The sequence below is a fragment of the Trichogramma pretiosum genome, unplaced genomic scaffold (genome assembly GCF_000599845.2).
Source record: "Trichogramma pretiosum strain Unisexual culture from Peru unplaced genomic scaffold, Tpre_2.0 scaffold39, whole genome shotgun sequence".
Taxonomy (NCBI): domain Eukaryota; kingdom Metazoa; phylum Arthropoda; class Insecta; order Hymenoptera; family Trichogrammatidae; genus Trichogramma; species Trichogramma pretiosum.
Window position 1 is genome coordinate 634,629 of NW_019640828.1, and position 17,427 is coordinate 652,055.

General features: G+C 38.4%; 4 protein-coding genes across 6 annotated transcripts; 3 read left to right on the forward strand and 1 right to left on the reverse strand.

Moving 5' to 3' along the window:
- Window positions 1–23: 23 nt before the first annotated feature.
- LOC106659541 (elongation factor 1-gamma) lies at window positions 24–3,165 on the reverse strand. Its single transcript, XM_014382132.2, has 7 exons — window positions 2,987–3,165; window positions 2,553–2,702; window positions 1,740–1,803; window positions 1,514–1,656; window positions 976–1,278; window positions 429–902; window positions 24–359 (listed from the first exon to the last, which is right to left on the reverse strand). The coding sequence occupies exons 1-7, from the start codon at window positions 3,002–3,004 to the stop codon at window positions 204–206; spliced, it is 1,308 nt and encodes a 435-aa protein (XP_014237618.1). The 5' UTR covers window positions 3,005–3,165; the 3' UTR covers window positions 24–203.
- A 512-nt stretch (window positions 3,166–3,677) lies between these two features.
- LOC106659555 (zinc finger protein 2-like) lies at window positions 3,678–6,794 on the forward strand. Of its 3 annotated transcripts, none has more exons than XM_014382151.2 (4): window positions 3,678–3,743; window positions 4,755–4,835; window positions 4,909–4,990; window positions 5,116–6,794. In XM_014382151.2, exons 2-4 carry the CDS (start codon window positions 4,801–4,803, stop codon window positions 6,745–6,747), a joined length of 1,749 nt encoding a protein of 582 aa, XP_014237637.1. In that variant the 5' UTR covers window positions 3,678–3,743; window positions 4,755–4,800; the 3' UTR covers window positions 6,748–6,794. The 3 variants fall into 3 exon arrangements, with proteins under 3 accessions (XP_014237637.1, XP_014237638.1, XP_014237636.1); XM_014382152.2 differs by lacking the exon at window positions 3,678–3,743 and adding an exon at window positions 3,781–3,884; XM_014382150.2 differs by lacking the exon at window positions 3,678–3,743 and adding an exon at window positions 4,170–4,572.
- A 227-nt stretch (window positions 6,795–7,021) lies between these two features.
- Window positions 7,022–11,145, forward strand: LOC106659559 (embryonic polarity protein dorsal-like). Its single transcript, XM_014382157.2, has 8 exons — window positions 7,022–7,687; window positions 8,621–8,764; window positions 8,863–9,255; window positions 10,121–10,232; window positions 10,309–10,505; window positions 10,575–10,682; window positions 10,768–10,847; window positions 10,923–11,145. The coding sequence occupies exons 1-7, from the start codon at window positions 7,201–7,203 to the stop codon at window positions 10,827–10,829; spliced, it is 1,503 nt and encodes a 500-aa protein (XP_014237643.1). The 5' UTR covers window positions 7,022–7,200; the 3' UTR covers window positions 10,830–10,847; window positions 10,923–11,145.
- Window positions 11,146–11,291: 146 nt separating this feature from the next.
- On the forward strand, window positions 11,292–13,024 carry LOC106659486 (26S proteasome non-ATPase regulatory subunit 8). Its single transcript, XM_014382060.2, has 3 exons — window positions 11,292–11,442; window positions 12,135–12,207; window positions 12,272–13,024. Exons 1-3 carry the CDS (start codon window positions 11,329–11,331, stop codon window positions 12,907–12,909), a joined length of 825 nt encoding a protein of 274 aa, XP_014237546.1. The 5' UTR covers window positions 11,292–11,328; the 3' UTR covers window positions 12,910–13,024.
- Window positions 13,025–17,427: the final 4,403 nt, after the last annotated feature.

Sequence of the window (17,427 nt, forward strand, 5' to 3'; positions counted from 1 at the left end):
AATGTATCCAACTCTCTCTAAGAAAGAAATTGAAAATAATCAATAATTGACTGTATTTTCATAAGAAAACATGGATCAAAAAGCAACGTGTGGTTATTAATTTAGCATAGCACTTGTAAGAAAACCACAGATAAAATGCATCTCACAATATCTTTAGCTATTGCCATTTTTAATTTATTCAAAACGGTTTATCATAAAAATGTCTATTTGAAGATTTTTCCTTGGTTGAAGTCGCGACCGTCTTTGTCTTTACCAGTCCAGCTGAAGTATTGTGCTACAAGGTCTTTTGTTTTTGGGTCAGCGGCATCCAACTTAGTCCAACTGTAAGATTCATAATCTATTTGCCAATCGGGGCACAGCTGTAAAATCAAATGATACATTACACATCTACTAAAATGTTCTTGGTTGCCATAAAATCATATACAAACCTCAAAAGCAAGATCTTGACCCCTCCATACCCAGATACCACTGATGGTGCTGTCATTATCAGTTCCAAACAGACATACACTGGCAAATGCAGCCTTCCTCATTTTGTCCAAACGCTGGTACATTCCACTGATCAAATTGCAAGACATGAAAGTCTTGGTAAGTTCATCAGCGTATTTGTATTCACAGAACCAAATGCTGTAGTTTTGGGGATCAAACTTGGTCCAGAAGTAAGGGATTGATTTAGCTTCATCTTCATTGGAGTAGAATCGCTTGAAATCATCCATATCAAAGGTACCTTTGGGCATGTTATCGAAGGGATTGGAAGATTTTGGCTCAGCAGCCAATGCAGCTTCAGCAGCATCCATAACTTCTGACTTCCATCCAATAGTAGGCTTGTCAGCTGCTTTTGGCTTCTCTTCTTTTGGTTTCTTTTCTTTAGGCTCTTTTTCTTTCTTTTCTTTCTTGCCAGATACCTAATATAAATGATTGTTAGTTAAATTCCTAAAATTATTTTTGTTTAAAAACTGAAAATTTTGAATGACATACCTTTCCTTGCAATTCAGCGTACTTCTTGGGGTCGAATTCCAAAGTTTTCTCAGCCAGTTTGAAATTTGGCACAACAGCCAAAACTTGAGGTTGATTCATGAAAGTCTGGAACCATCTGTTGAGATTTGGGTAGGATTCACGTAGACTAGGTTCCAAAATGTATTGGTACAAGTACAAAAGAGTCATGGCAACACAGATATCAGCCAAAGTAACTCTTTCTCCAACCAAGTAAGTCTTGGAAGTCAAATGTTTGTCCAAGACAGTCAGTGCTCTCTTGACATCTTCTTTAGCAGCTTCAACATTCTAGAAAATTTTTTCATGTATTTATTAATTGAAATAGTTTTTTGTATAAAAATTTCGTAAAAATATCTTGCTGAGAACTCAGTATCTTTCATTTTGAAAAAAGCACATGTAATAGCTAAATATCTTGCAGAAAAATGAAGTTCAATTTACCTCTTTTTTTTACAACAATTAAGAAGATTCTCAATTATTGCATTTCAAAGAGGTATTGCATAATTGAAGCAAGTTATCCATTTACCTGCTTGTTCATGGGCATAATACCCAAAAGTGGGAAAACCCATGCACTGCTAGCTGGCTGAATCTCTGCATCAGCAAAGCTTATCCATTGGATAATTTCAGCTTGTTCAACATCATTAACTCCTCTGAGCACATTATTGGAAACTGAAAATTTATATTTATGTAAAATTATTATAAATTTATTATAAATAAATTAAGAATTTAAAAAAAAGTATGAAAGTATTTACCATAGTAAGCAATAGCATTGCTCTCAGTGATGTAATCGCCTTTGGAGGTTTCTAACGCTGGAACCTGTTGAATTTAGAAAATAATGAATAGTGAGTAGTATTTTCTTTTATTAAATGATCAGTTTATTGAAATATATAAATATGATTTTTGTTTCATAATGTTTTCAAATTCATAATGTTTTCACTTTGATTAAAGCATATGCAATAAATATATATGCTATAGGTAAATGAAATTTAATTTACCTCTTTTCGTTACAACAATTAAGAGAGTTCTTAATTATTGCCTTTTAAAGAGGCAGTGTGTAACAAGTGGACAACAATCATAAATTTTTTTAGTTACATGGCTAACTTATCAAAATCTATCAGAATGATTCATTTTTTCTATATTTGAGGTTGAAGGTAATTAATATAGTAACACATTTTTTCAATATACGCAACCGGATCAAAACCATATGTGTACTAATAAGTAACGATGTTTAAATGTCTCTGCACAATTTCATGACTTTACGAAACCATCAAAAATATTGTCGACAACAGCGACCTAAAGTCAAAATCACGCAAACATTTACCGTTACGAGCAGATTTAAAAATCAGATTTACACATATTTAAAATCGTCGTCGGCGAAGGGAAAGCGCGAGAGACGGACAGAGACAGACACACGCGAAGAGAGAAGGGGAAGAGTGATGTTCGTAGCCGGCTATTTGAGGCTCCGTGTGTAACCTAAAAAGACGAGTAAAGCAAAAAAAAAAAAAGAAAAAGAAACAGCGAAGGAGGAAGCAAAAATTCGCTGAATAAGCGAAGAATTTTCTTACCTTGCCAAGGGGGAACTTCTTGAGGAATTCCTGGCTTTTGTTGGTCTCGCCGAAGACGAAGTCCCTGGGCACGACGAGATGGGCGCCCGAGTACTGCGCGGCGATGAGCGCCTTGTAGGCACGGTAGTTCTTCGGGTAAGTGTAGAGAGTCTGTGCGAAACAGAAAACCAAATAAAGCATGAAATTTTAGCATACGATTTCGATCGACACTAAAGATTGCGGATAAATTTTTGCACTCGCTGCGTTCACCAGTTTTCTCGCCGTACGTTTACCACGACACCACCATTATCATACGGCCGCAGTGATGCACGTGGAGAGTGATAGCAAAGCCGCCGATTCCAGAAGGGAAATTCAGCGGAACGTATAGCACAATTTAGCGCAGTCCAGTATCGATAAGCGAGAGAAAAATTTTTTGAAATGGAGGAAAAACTTACGCCAGTTACTTTAGCCATGGTTGTTTCTGCTTTCGGAATTTTGTGCGAGAGAGTGAACGATTTTATTCAAGCTAGTCGAATACCGCTGAGAGCGCAACAGCAGTGTGAGACTGGCGAGAGAGACACGCGTGGATTCGAAGAACACACGAGTACAGAAAACGAGACAGAGAAAGAGAGAGAGAGAGCGAGACTTTCGAACAGTCTCGACGATTTGCGCCGCAGCGCCGCAGCTGAGCCGGCAAATTTTGACCCGCGAAGCGCGAGTGATTATTGTCGCTTTCTGCATTGTCGACCGGCAGACGCGACGACGGCGCGGTGACACGAGATCGCATTTAAATGGATTGATGAAGAAAATGTCATTATTAATGTCATTTTCTTCATTGAAACAAGGTACCGTATTTATTCGTTCGTGATGTTATTTAATTTTTTAAATCTAAAAATGAAAAATATGATAACCAATCGGTCTGAGCACCAAAGTCGTCTCTGCAAGCTCTAAATTAATATGCATCATAAATCCGACAAGGGCTACACATTTTTCTTATGAAAATACTTTTCTTCTCATTTCGTACGTCGAAGAACTTTCCTTTCTACCACCCCCCCCCCCCCCCCCCNCCCCCCCCCCCCCGCTTTCAAAGAAATGTTCATGACACAGCGTGGCTTGCTCGAATGCGTCGTCTCAGACTATGAGCTGTCACTGTCATATAGTCGTTGGGGGTAAGGAGTAAGCACGTGCGGAACATCGTGTCATAAAGTGACTGTGAGTTAATCAAACAATATCGTGTTGTATTTTGTGTCCTACTCGTGATCAATTTCTTTTTATCTATCAAGTTCAGTATACGTCGTTTTCAATTTTTTTTCCGTTTCAAAAAGAGGATTCATCGGTTTCTTAACCTTAAAAGTAACAGTAGACCTTCGAAACGAAAAAATCATCATCATCATCAATAATTAAAAAACCTTACCCTTGAAATCTTGATTTAATAGGAATCATTCTTGACTCAATTTTACTTTATCTTTTACTTATATTAATACTTAGTATAATATATATTATGCCTTTCGACTCATGACTCGAGCAACTGTGTATAAAAGCTCGACGCAGTCGCAACTCGACGGGCGCTGTGTCGTACTACTCGCGCGCCAAGTGCACGATCTTTCGATTCAATACATTTTATTTTCAATCAATTTACATTCGTGCAATATCGAGTTATCGCAGTCGTCGCTGCACTACGATTAGACTATTTTACGCTGACTTGCACACTTGTTTTACCTTCGAGCAAGTCGATACCTAAACTTCAAAGTATAAGTAGTGACTCAGAGAATTAAACAGTATGCACACCATGATACTACGCGCCGTCTGCTCGATCAGCGAGGCTGAAATGCGGTCGAGATCGAACATCGGCTTGTTCGATCAACGACAGCTTGTTTCTCGTTTATTTTTTTTTTTTTTCACTACGAAGTTTTTTTCGATTCTCCAATGTTTCGTCGGGTGTTTAAATAACTCCGCCATGAATTCTGTAAAGCATTTTAGCGATCCTGATTATTCGCGATTGTTATGTTCGACATAACCTGTGCATTTATTTACGGCGAGTGTGAGTGTTTCGTTTAAATTTTGCTCCAAGTGTTAATTGTTAATTGTAAAAATAAGATATTTTAGCGAGTGACACATTGTCAATTATTTTTTTCTCTTGTTTCGTTTTAAAAGTCATAAATATTTTTTTCGTAATAATTACATCCTCCGAATGAATTTTAAACGATCGATTGTATTTTACAGATCGGAGCTTCCGCATTTTGGTGTTGGCCGAGAAAAAAGGTGTAAAATGGAGCTCGAGTCAAGCAGATACTGCTCGGATCAGTAAGTACATTTTCTACCCTAGCTAAATTTATTTAACAATTTTATATTTTATTTTACATAAAATTTCTTTCAGTACACAAGACCCAATCCCAGTGATGTTAATAGAAAAAGATCATTCTTATTACTTAAAAGTACCTGATGTGCCTGATAAATACGTAAGTCGAACTTTATTCTTTCAAACTCGACGCCGATTTTACAATCCGTCGTATTTTTGTCTTAAATCGCTGTAAAGTAATTTCAATATTGTCATAACTGTAATGAATTATTTTTAAAATTACAGGTCGAAGTGTCGCAAACAGGTCCTTGCATAAATGTAGATATTCCTGCAGGACCTTCCAGCAATTGTGCAGCTGCTTCAGACAATTACGAATCAGATTCTGTCGAAATTGTGTCAGAATTTAAAGCTGAAGATGTTAAGCTGGATGTAAACTTATTGGTCACATTGAATTGTAACAATAATAACTCAAACGGCGACGTTAAGGTGAATGAAGAAAAAATTCCAAAAATTCAAGATATATTATTTGTGGACGTGTTAAATGATGTCGACGACGACGACGATTATGAACCACCTGTATTTCATAAAAGTGATTACTTCAACGAGTCGAATACCAATGATAATGAACCCATAAAGTGTGGCTTATGTCAAAAATTAGTGAACAGCAAAAACTTTCAAAATCACATAGACGCAGTGCATAATGGTTTTCGACCTTATAAGTGCAACGAGTGCGGCAAAGCATTTGGTAAGAAAAGAGTACTTGACAGGCACATCAATGGCGTTCACAAGAAAATCAGGAATTTTACATGCAGTCAGTGTCACAAAACTTTTACACAAAAGTGTGACCTTAAAAGGCACATTCTCGAGGTACACCAAGATATTAGATCTCACAAATGCACCTTGTGCCCGAACGCGTACAAAAAAAAGTCTACACTTTTGCTGCACATTGACAAAGTGCACGACATTGAAATTACAGATGAAGTAACAACTAACTGTACAAAAACTAACACTACCGTTGTAAAAATTAACGATATACAGAGTCAAAGTATCGACGACAAAGTCATCGTACTGGGTGAATTCTACAGCTGCAACGAGTGCGACAAAAAGTACATTCTCAAGTCCAAGCTGAAAGAGCATGTGCGCAGAGCGCACAGCAAACTCGAGACCTATCGGTGCTCCATATGCGAGAACGTCTTCCCCGAGCAGAAGGCGCTCGAGGCGCACTTCAGGAGCGTGCACGAGGGCATCAAGCCGTTCGCCTGTCGGCGCTGCGACAAGACCTTCAGCAGGCGTCACCAGCTGAAGCAGCACGTCGAGGCGCACCATCTGGGCCTGAAGCCGTACGAGTGCTCGGAGTGCGGCAAGGCCTTCGGTCTCAAGCTCAGCCTCAAGCGTCACACGCTCCAGGTGCACCGTGGCCTCAAACCGTACCGGTGCGAGCTCTGCCCCAAGGCCTTCTTGCAGGCCAGCCTGTATCGCTCGCACGTGGACACGGCGCACCTGGGCATCAAGCGGTTCGAGTGCGCCGACTGCGGCAAGCGCTTCGGCAAGAAGCCCCATCTGCGCGTGCACCTGGCCACGGTGCACCTCGGCACCAAGGCCCACGAGTGTCGCGAGTGCGACAGGGCCTTCGGCCAGATCGGCGATCTCAGGAAGCACGTGAACGTGCGTCATCGCGGCATGAGGCCCTACGCCTGCGATCGGTGCGGCCGCACGTACGGGCAAAAGGCCCATCTGAATCATCACGTGGACGTGGTGCACTACGGCCTGAAGCCGCACGTCTGTCCGGTCTGCTGCAAGGCGTTCTCGGCGAGGAGCGTGATCAGGAAGCACTTCAGGGCGATGCACAAGGGCCTGGTGCTCGAGGTGCTCGAGAAGAACCGTGTGAAGCTCGAGGAGCTGGAGAAATGTGATTGATATAGATTTTTTTTTTATAATTTTGTACATTTTTATTATGTATTATCGTGCCATTTTAGATTTTTATCGATTGTAAATGAATATTTTTAAATATACATATTTATATACTTATACAATGAAATGAATAAAAAGTGTTTTTTTTTTTTTCAAAATCCGAGAATGACGAGCCATTATACGAGTCACACACATATATACACACAATAACAATAATAACAATGACAGTAGCGAATTGTCAGAACAATAATGACCAATATCAAACATCTTTGGTCAGGCGCTCCATAAACATTCACTCGGGTGTCAACATTAAATATACGCGTTATCGGGCACGGTACATTTAACATTAATTTACGTTACATTAGGGAATTTTGCGTATACGTACTATTTTTTCTCTCTCGTTTGTATTATATATATATAAAATAAAAAAAGAAGAATAAGCAAGCCACATCACACAGCATGAGCAGCCAAGAGATAAAGCGAGTCTGCACGAGGTCCCTGGCGCCGAGGGACTTCATCAACGCGAACAAAGTCAAGGTGGTGATCGACGAGCAGCCCTGCGGCAAAGTGAGATACGATCGTCGGGCGCAGGGCGGCCAGGCCGCGACTCCGCTGCTCGGCGCGCGCAGCCTCGGCCGACCCGGCGAGAAAAAGTCCTATCCGAGTCTGCGCGTGCTGAATTGCCGCGGGCCGGGCCTCGTCCTGGTCTCGCTGGTGACCGAGCAGGCGCCCTATTATCCGCACCCGAACAGGCTCGCGAGGCTGCGCGGCGCCGCCGACAGCAAGTGCCAGAACGGCGTCTATCTGAGCGAGATCGACAGTCGAGACGGCGAGGGTGACACGATGAAGGTGGTGTTTAAAAATTTGGCCATTCAGCGCGTCGACGAGAGAGACGTGGCCGCCGAGCTGGAGATCAGGAAGAAGGCCAAGGTTGATCCGTTTCAAAGTGAGTGCTCGGGGGGATACGATACTTTTGTTTGAGATTTGAGAGATTGACAATTAGGTAAAAGTTTAAACAAATTATTTAAAGCTTATATGAAAGTTTGAAAAAATTTGAATGCTCAATCGGACGAGAAATGTCATCTATTCATGAGTCAAAAAAAATTATAATGGTAACTTTAATAAGCTTGATCCTATAAAGATTCTACAGTTTTTTCAAAGATTGAAAGATTGTATACATTTTTGGCTAAATCAAAAACTGTTTAGAACTGTACAATAGAGGTTTAGAGACTATATAAAGGTTCAAAAAAGTTTAGGAATGTTAGATAAATGTCACATGTTCATAAAGATTTACAATGGTTTTACTAATTTTATACCTGATTAGAAATTTAGCTGTTTTTTCGTTTAAATTAAAAACTTGATGATAATCTACGAAAGTTTTATAAAGATTTTATGAAAGCTCAAGAATGTATAATGCATTTACTCATTTCTAAATGTTTCATCTGATTAAAAATTTCAGCTGTTTTTGAGTTTAAGAACTTTTGTAAAATCTTTAAAATACTTTTGTACACTGTCATGAAGTTTTTAATTTAAAATAAACTCAAAAACAGCTGAAATTTTTAATTTAATCTAAAAATATGTAACTTTAAGAACTTTTGTAAAATCTTTAAAACACTTTTGTACACTATCATGAAGTTTTTAATTTAAAATAAAGTTACATCATTTTTTGAAAGCTATATCTGATTAAAAATTATCAATTGGTTTTGAGTTCATAAAAATGTATAATTAATTACTAATTAAAACTTTTATAATCTGTTATCAATTTTTATGTGTACGAAATCCAATCGTTTATGCAAATTTATAAAAGTATATTAAAATTTTCAACAATTTATAATATATTATGTAAAAAAAAATAGTAAACGACTTGTGTTTTTGACAGCTGGTTATGAACACGCGAGCGAGACTTCGAAGATAGATCTCGGATGCGTGAGGATGTGCTTTCAAGTCTTCCTGAAGAACAAAGTAACGCAGAAGTTCGACGTAATGCTGGATCCCGTCATTTCCGAACCGATTTTGGATACCAGTAAGCCAAGAAGTCGCCCCCAATCCCATCGTTCGCAATTAAAAATCATTCTTAATCATTTTCTTTCTCTGCCTCCCACCCCCCCGTCGCAAACGTAGGCGCGGAAAACGACATCTCGATACAGTTCGCGAGCCACGCGAGCGACTCCGTGATCGGCGGCACGGAGATGTGCGTGCTGTGCAAGAGGCTCGACCGGGACGACATCAAGGTCGTGTTCCACGACGCGGAGTCGGGCTGGAAGTGCGAGGCGCGCCTCTGCTCGCCGGGCGTCTGGAACAGGTGCGCCCTGCTGTTCAAGGTGCCGACCTACTGCGACCCGGGCATCGAGGAGCCGCGCCAGGTCACGGTGCAGCTGCGCAGGCCGAGCGACGGCGCGGTCAGCCAAGCCGTGCCGTTCACGTATCGGCCGGTGGCGCCCAGGACCAGCGGCCGCAAGAGAAAGAGAGATCCGGTGTTCGAGGAAACCACCGACGATCTCGAGAGATTGGCCGGTATTACGCGTTTTTTATTATAAATATATGAACAATCTGAGGAAAAAAAAAGTCTCGAGTTGTAGAGGTGAAACGTACATCAGAAAGTTTGATAGGATATTGACTGCGTAAAGACTTGAACCTTTAAAGACCACGATTATTTTTTCAAATGTTAGATGTGAGTAGAAACTTCAGCTGGTTTTGTGTTTAAATTAAAAACTGGATGGTAATGTACAAAAGTATTTTAAAGATTTTATAAAAGTTCATTAACATTTTCACAAAAGTTAAGTAACTTTTTTAACGTTTTGTCTGATTAGAAAAGCAGTTGTTTTTGCGTTTAAATTAAAAACTTGATGATAGTGTACAAAAGTGTTTTAAAGATTTTATAAAAACTCGTGGAAATCATTTGAAAAAAATAATTTTCGTTATTGAAAAAATTTTAGGAAATTCTCTGAGATAATTTTCTTCTAAATTTGATAGTTTTAAATTATTAATTATTAATTGTTTATTTATATCAAGCGTTGACGTAAAAAACTATTTAGTATTATTTTACTCGATAGCTTTTGATTTTCAAAAAAAAATATGTATTGGTACTGCACAAAGTGTACAAAGAATATCCTCAAATTTTTTCCAAATTTTTCATGATGATTTTTGTCGTCTAGAGGTTCAATTATCTTTATATAGCCAATAACTATCAAATTTTTCGATATACTATCATTTTTCCTTAACCGTAAGACTCCTGAAAATAACTTCCAATTTCCAGTACCCGCGTACAAACAAATATTTTTTACCTTCACAACTCAAAACTTTTTTGAAATTTCTCACGTACAGAAAAACTGCAAAGAAATTTTTGATACCGATTTTTGATTGACTTTTTTTGGAACAGAGGAAGATGCAAATCTCATAACTATCATCGATGAGAGTATACTAAACATTGAGCCGTGGCAGCTACCTGAACGTTCATTATTAAGCATGAGATATTCCAGTTATAATTATGAGTGAGTCTTTTTCGGGCTATATTTCAAGTGTGCACCCGTATACGATACTTTATTTGTTTTTCATTGTCTTTCGCAGACCTTCAAAGTCAACCGGCAGATGTCAAACCGATTTGCCGGAAATTCGGCACGATAACATCGATGAGGAATTAGCTAAATGGGAAAATATGTACAATGACGGTAACCCGTCCGACGTTGACAAGTTTGTTTGTCATCAAAGTTTCGCTCCTTACACACCGGAATCATTAAAAGACGATGATGCAGATAGTAAAAAACGTAAAAATAAAATAATCGAAACGATTTTTTCAACCCCTCCCCTTTGAATCTCCTCTTCTTTTTTTTCAGCTGCTTCGCCTGATTCAACTGAATTGCTAGATGAGCGACTGAACTCGAAGAGAAAGTACAAAATTCATCCCGTCAAGGATGCGGCTGGATTGAATCAAATCGGCAGAAGTAATATATATAGAAATGCACACACGATTCTCGTTTCGTTTATGTTTTATTATTATTATTATTATTTTTTTTTACCACGTTACAGATCTACTAGATATTGATCCAAATTGGCTCGAGCAGGACGCTTATTTGAGGCATCGTCGATGATGAAGGTGTATATTTTCCGTAAGTGAACGCATATTACAAATCACAAAGTCAATCAACAGGAATTTTCCTATGCATCTTTTTTGTTTTGTCCAGGAAAAAAACGATGGTTTATCCGATGTACCATAGCCACGCTTCCGTATCGATGAATTATTCCGAATTGCGGGTGAAGAGCGAATTTTATTTTTTTTTGGTTTAATATAGAATAAAATGCGTACAGATTTTTATTGTTTAAGTTTTTGGCCTGTAATATACGTTTTATGTAAATACATATAGATATAACGTTCGTCTTGGAATAAAACAATTTCATGAAAATGAAGCCTAGCGACGCCTGCGCATTTTTTGCCACCCACCCACCCCTCCGCGCGTCAATCAGCCCCTTTAGCGGTATCGTAGCAGCCGACGTCGAAACTTTTGACGTTCGAAGGGTTAAGTTTACTTGTTTTCTCAGGGGGCTCGTCGTTATTGCCAAGTTTGTAAGCTGCAAAAATAAAACAGAGCTATGAGCGACGAAGTGCCCGAAATTTATCTGTCGCTTTACAAGAACTTGGAGCAGGAGTGGAAGAGCAAGCGTAGAAATTTGAACAAATGCGGCGAATTATTGACGCAGTTGAAGGTGAGATTCAATGCATTGAGTGTATATTTCGTGAGGGGATGTGTTATAATAAAGTCAATGTTACATAAAAGTGTAAAAATTTAATGTTAATATTGAAATTTTTTGTTTTTGACGTAAAATTATATTTTTACTAGTCTTTTTACATAAGAAGACATGTCTCTAGTTCCTTTTATTATTTAAATTAATCTAGTATGCATCTATAATAACTTACGATGATTCTAAAGTCCTGTGCTGCGTGAATATAAATAAAATTGTTTACCAATTCGGCTCCTTGGTGTCTCAAATGCTTTGTAATGACATTAGTTTCTACTTGAGTGAAAAATATTTTTGAATATATTACTTATTCGATCTACCATTCTAAAAATCTAGCAATAAATGTTGAAAAGAAACCTATCTTTCTGTCCTCTTGAAATTCTATAAAAGTGAATGATAAAAAATATAACAAAAATTTTAAAATCTCAATTATCAAGATTGTTCAAAAATTGCACTTGGATTCATACAGCACTGGACTTTGGTATCAGAGTCACAGGTAGACATATCTTTTAATGTAAAAAGACTAGGAAATACTATAATTTTGCATTTGCTTTTCATATTTTTTAATTTACAGGATTTGGCACAGTACAATATTATAAATTCGTAAAGCTTACAACTTGAAAATCAACTTTAAAATCCATATACTTTTTATCCGACAGGTTGCCCTTACATCGTTGAACTTCTTGCCAATCGATGATATCGAAGCCACGAATCGACAGCTACTGATCGCCCGTAAGTCTCGCCAACATCATTCAAAATTAATCAATTAAAATGACGCGTGCGATAATCGACACAGGCAACGTGCTCGAGATCGGAGCCGAGTGGAGCATCGCCACCAAGGACGTGGCCTCCTTCGAGCGCTACATGTCGCTGCTCAAAGTCTACTACTACGATTACGCCTCGGCGCTGCCCGCCTCGGCCTACCAGTACCAGCTTCTCGGCCTCAATCTCCTCCATCTGCTGTCGCAGAATCGCGTCGCCGAGTTTCACACGGAGCTGGAGCTGCTTCCGATCGGCCAGTGCCAGCAGGACGTCTATCTGCGCGTGCCCCTCAGCCTCGAGCAGTACCTCATGGAGGGCTCGTACAACAAGATATTTCTCGCGAGGCACAACGTACCCGCGGAGAGCTACGGCTTCTTCGTCGATCAGCTGCTCGGCACGGTGAGACGAGAGATCGGCGCTTGCCTGGAGGCGGCTTGCGACAAGATCTCGCTGCAGGACGCCACGAGGATGCTGAATCTCGACTCGGGCAGGGCGACCCTCGAGCTGGTCGAGGCGGCGCCGGATTTGGACTGGCGTCTCGAGCCGGACGGCTGCTTTCACTTCTCGGCGAAGAGGGACAAGAGGAGGGCCGAGGCGGCCGAGCAGCTGCCCAGCGCCGAGTTCGCCGCACTCAAGATCGACTACGCGAGAGAGCTCGAGAGGATCGTGTAATTTTTTTATACGATTGCTGTATGGCAAAGTGCGAAGTATCGCAGGAATGGGGATATATAGTTTAAGGACTCGAAAAATATTCATGGGCGCTTGTGCTACGTTTTCTTATTTGCTATCGAAAAGCACCCGACGAACGTATGAATAACAATTACTTTTAACAAGTGGGTTTGCTGTTTTTTGCGCATGATCGAAAAATACTTGAAACCCAGTTTATAGCTTAAAAATAATTTTTGTTACTCGAAACATAGTCGCAGATAGTCGTGAATAATTGTAATGAATCAGACGACTTTGAGTACATTCATACATTTATACATTTATACATAACTCACACTCAAAATTGAAAGACCATTAAAAAATGTACTTTTTTTAGATGAAAATAAATGTAATTCTTATTAAAATATTAACGTGAAGGAGAGTTTCTTTCTACTACTTATACATTCAAGAATCACGTCCTAAAATTCGAATTCTATGAGTAAGTATCGACATTTTTCGTGAATAAATCGTTCATATTAATTTGAAATTAATTTTATCAAATTAATTTTAATATTGTACATATTTTGGCACATTAACATGCAGTCAATTTTATAAACTGTTTTTCGATATTGGCTCGAATTAGACGTAGTACATAATTACTTCGCTGCCGCACATAAAATTGTTATGATCTTCATTGACTGATTTTTGGCTTTCAATCAAATTACTTCTTTTTGTCTTTTTTGCGTGCGAAATTTTAATTATCTTTGTCCCATAGGTATTCTTCACGACCTTTATGTACGATTCTTTGGTGATTCAACAAATTTGATTCAATTCCACATATCTTCTCGCACTTATCGCGCGCATAGTCTTTGCGACCTTTGTGTACTGTCCTTTGGTGTCTCAGCAAATGGGAATTATTTCCAAATTTCCTCTCGCAATCTTCGCATTCGTGATCTTTATGACCCCCGTGCACTGCCCTTTGGTGTCTAGTCAGGTTCGATTTTTCTCCAAATTTCCTCTCGCACTTGTCACATGCGTAATCTTTGCGACCTTCATGAACTGTCCTTTGATGGGAAAGCAAATGTGGTATTTGTCCAAACTTCTTCTCGCATTGGTTGCATGCGTAATCTTTTCGACCTTCATGGACTGTTTTTTGGTGCGAAAGTAAATTCGATATCTGTCCGAATTTTTTCTCGCACTTGTCGCATGCAAAATCTTTGCAACCTTCGTGTTTTGTTTTTTGGTGTATGATCAAATGCGATTTGCGACCAAATTTCTTCTCACACTTGTCACACATGAAATCCTTGCGACCTTCGTGCACTGTCCTTCGGTGCTGAATCATAATCCATTTTTGCCCAAATTTCTTTTCGCACTTGTCACATGAGTAATCTTTGCGACCTTCGTGAACTGTTTTTTGGTGTTTGTTCAAAGTGCCTCGTTCCCCAAATTTCTTCTCACACTTGTCGCATGCATAATCCTTGCGACCTTCGTGAACTGCCCTTTGATGGGAAAGCAAATGTGGCATTTGTCCAAACTTCTTCTCGCATTTAATGCATGGGTAATCTTTGCGACCATCATGTACTGTTTTTGTGTGACTGATCAATTTCGATTTTTTCCCAAATTTTTTTTCGCACTTTTCACATGAGTAGTCTTTTCGACCATCATGAACTGTCATTAGGTGGACGAGCAAACTGTGTTTTTGTGTGAATTTCTGTTCACACTTGTTGCATGCGAAGTCTTTATGACCTTCATGGACTGTCTTCAAGTGGGTTAGCAAATTCGATTTTTGTCCAAATTTCTTCTCACATTTGTCGCATGTGTAATCTTTTCGACCATCATGGACTGTATTCAAGTGGGTTAGCAAATTCGATTTTTGTCCAAATTTCTTCTCACATTTGTCGCATGTGTAATCTTTTCGACCATCATGGACTGTCCTTTGGTGTTTTCTCATATTGCTTGGATCCCTAAATTTCTTATCGCATTTGTCGCATGCGAAATCTTTATGACCTTCATGGACTGTCTTCAAGGGGGTTAGCCAATTCGATTTTTGTCCAAATTTCTTCTCACATTTGTCACCTTCTTGTACTAGTTTTGGTTGCAAGAACAAACTACTTTCAGATCCAAATTTCTTCCCGCAATTGTCAAATAAGTTTTTTTTGACGTTACGTGCGGTCTTTTGGTGAAAGCGTAAGTACGACTTGTCGTATGAAAAATCTTTAGGACTCTCGTGCACTTTCTTTATATGTATGAGCAAACTTTTTTTGTTTCCAAATCTCTTCGCGCATTTTTCGCATAAATAATCTTTAAAGACTTCGTGGAAAATTTTGTTGTGATTGAGTAAAGTTGATTTATTTTCAAATTTCCTCTTGCATTTGTTGCATGAGAAATCGTCTCGATTTTTATGTGCCAATTTTTGGTGCGTAAACAAACTGGATTTTTTCACAAATTTCTTCTCACATTGGTCACATGCAAAATTATTACGGCCTTTGTGTTCTGATATTTGGTGTCGATTCAAGTGACTTCGGAACTCAAATTTCTTTTCGCACTTGTCGCATGCGTAATTTTTCTCTTTATTGTGAATAGCATCTCGGTGCATTATCATACTTGATTCTAGAATAAATACCTCCTGACAAATATCACAAACGTATTGTTTTTCGTTCGAAACAACAATGTCATGTTCACTTACATTATTTTCCGAGACAACTTCCTCTGATATCTTTTCACTTTCATCCATTTTGTTTTCTAAAATAAACGTTGAATTCCTCTATTTGATACCACGGAATTTCAATGAGGGAAACTAATAGTGTTATGACTCGTTTTTCATCGGGAAAGACATTCAAACTAAATTATTTTTATAATAAACATTATCAGTATGAGTCAGGCACGATATCAAAATCGTTTATAATTATATTGTTTACAAATGAGTAGCCGATTCATAGAAGGACACTGCTTATACATTATCACTCAAAATTTTCAACCAATTTGAAATTCTAATTCGGTGATGACTTCGAAGATCGATTACGCGAGAGAACTTGAGAGCATCGTATACTTAACTGTCGATATGTCAAAAATAAACCACTAGGCATATTTGATTAATGATGCTGGTTGGCATCAAATTATTAATAACTTATGTATAAAATTGAATATTTTACAATTCAAGTATTGTAAATTTTAAAAACAATGATACATCGAAAAACATTTATATGAGCGTTTACGTACTCTTGTACTTTGGCACAAGAGAATTCATAATGTGCATCGAAAAATTTATTATCGAAAAGTAACCGATGAACGTGAATAAAAATTATCTACAACAAATAGCTTTGTTTAAAACTAATTTTTGCTACTATAAATTTCTCATAATGAATGAAAAAGAATTTGTTTCTAATATTTATACATTCAAGAATTACGTCCTAAAATTCTAATTCTATGAGTAAGTAGGCACGTTTTGTTAAGATCGAAAGTATCCATATTTTTCATGAACAAATCGTTTATGATCGGTCAAATTAATTTTAATATTGTACATATTTTTGCACATTCTTATGCAGTGAATTTTATAAACTATTTTTCGATATTGGCTCGAATTCGACTTAGTACATGATTACTTCGCTCACTTTCGCACGTGATATTATAACGATCTTCATGGACTGATTTTTAGCATTCATAATCAAATTACTTCTGGATTGATCCGTCAATTTCTTCTCATATTTTTCACGTATGGCATTTTACTGATCTTTGTGGACTGTCTTTCGGTGCCTAAACAAATTCTCTTTAAGTCCAAATACCTTTTGGTACTCTTTACATTAGTAATCTTTACAATCCTCTTGTACAGTCCTTTGCTGCTCAAACATATCTAATTTTTTTCTAAATTTACGCTCGCACTTGTCGCATTCGTGATCTTTTGACCTTTATGAATTAATTTTTGGTGTCTGATTAAACTCCTTACGTCGCGAAAATTTTTTCGCAATTGTCGCATGAGTAATCTTTACGACCTTCGTGGACCGTCCTTTGGTGGCAGAGCAAAGTTGATTTGTGTCCAAATTTCTTTTCACACTTATCGCACGTATAGTCTTTCCGGGTTTCGTGGACTGTCTTTAGGTGGGTGAGCAAATTACATTTATATCCAAATTTCTTTTCGCACTTGTCACACGCAAAATCTTTGCGACCTTCGTGTACTATCTTTTGGTGGATATACAAATGCTCTCTACGTCCGTAATTCTTCCCTCAATCGGCACATAAGAAATCTTTACAACCATCATGGACTGTTTTTTGGTGCTCGAGCAAATTTCCTTTTTGTCTAAATTTTCTCTCGCAATTATCACATGCGAAATCTTTGCGACCTTCGTGTATTGCCCTTTGATGTCTGAGCAAATTGCTTTGTTCCCCAAATTTCTTATCGCATTTGTCGCATCGGTAATCTTTGCGACCTTCATGAACTGTCCTTTGATGGGAGAGCAAATGTGACTTTTGTCCAAACTTCTTCTTGCATTGGTTGCATGCGTGATCTTTGATACGTTCGTGTACTGCCTTTTGGTGGACAAGCAAAAC

Bases quoted from the DNA above. Each gene is read 5' to 3' on its own strand.
- LOC106659541 (XM_014382132.2), bottom strand. The intron at 1,279-1,513 runs GTAAATGGATAA...AAAATTTTCTAG, and splicing joins TTATGCCCATGAACAAGCAG to AATGTTGAAGCTGCTAAAGA. The intron at 903-975 runs GTATGTCATTCA...CATTTATATTAG, and splicing joins ACGCTGAATTGCAAGGAAAG to GTATCTGGCAAGAAAGAAAA.
- LOC106659555 (XM_014382151.2), top strand. From the start codon at position 4,801: ATGGAGCTCGAGTCAAGCAGATACTGCTCGGATCA. The intron at 4,836-4,908 runs GTAAGTACATTT...AATTTCTTTCAG, and splicing joins AGCAGATACTGCTCGGATCA to TACACAAGACCCAATCCCAG. The intron at 4,991-5,115 runs GTAAGTCGAACT...TTAAAATTACAG, and splicing joins CTGATGTGCCTGATAAATAC to GTCGAAGTGTCGCAAACAGG.
- LOC106659559 (XM_014382157.2), top strand. From the start codon at position 7,201: ATGAGCAGCCAAGAGATAAAGCGAGTCTGCACGAGGTCCCTGGCGCCG. The intron at 7,688-8,620 runs GTGAGTGCTCGG...TGTTTTTGACAG, and splicing joins CAAGGTTGATCCGTTTCAAA to CTGGTTATGAACACGCGAGC. The intron at 9,256-10,120 runs GTATTACGCGTT...TTTTTGGAACAG, and splicing joins CGATCTCGAGAGATTGGCCG to AGGAAGATGCAAATCTCATA.
- LOC106659486 (XM_014382060.2), top strand. From the start codon at position 11,329: ATGAGCGACGAAGTGCCCGAAATTTATCTGTCGCTTTACAAGAACTTG. The intron at 11,443-12,134 runs GTGAGATTCAAT...TTTATCCGACAG, and splicing joins AATTATTGACGCAGTTGAAG to GTTGCCCTTACATCGTTGAA. The intron at 12,208-12,271 runs GTAAGTCTCGCC...TAATCGACACAG, and splicing joins TCGACAGCTACTGATCGCCC to GCAACGTGCTCGAGATCGGA.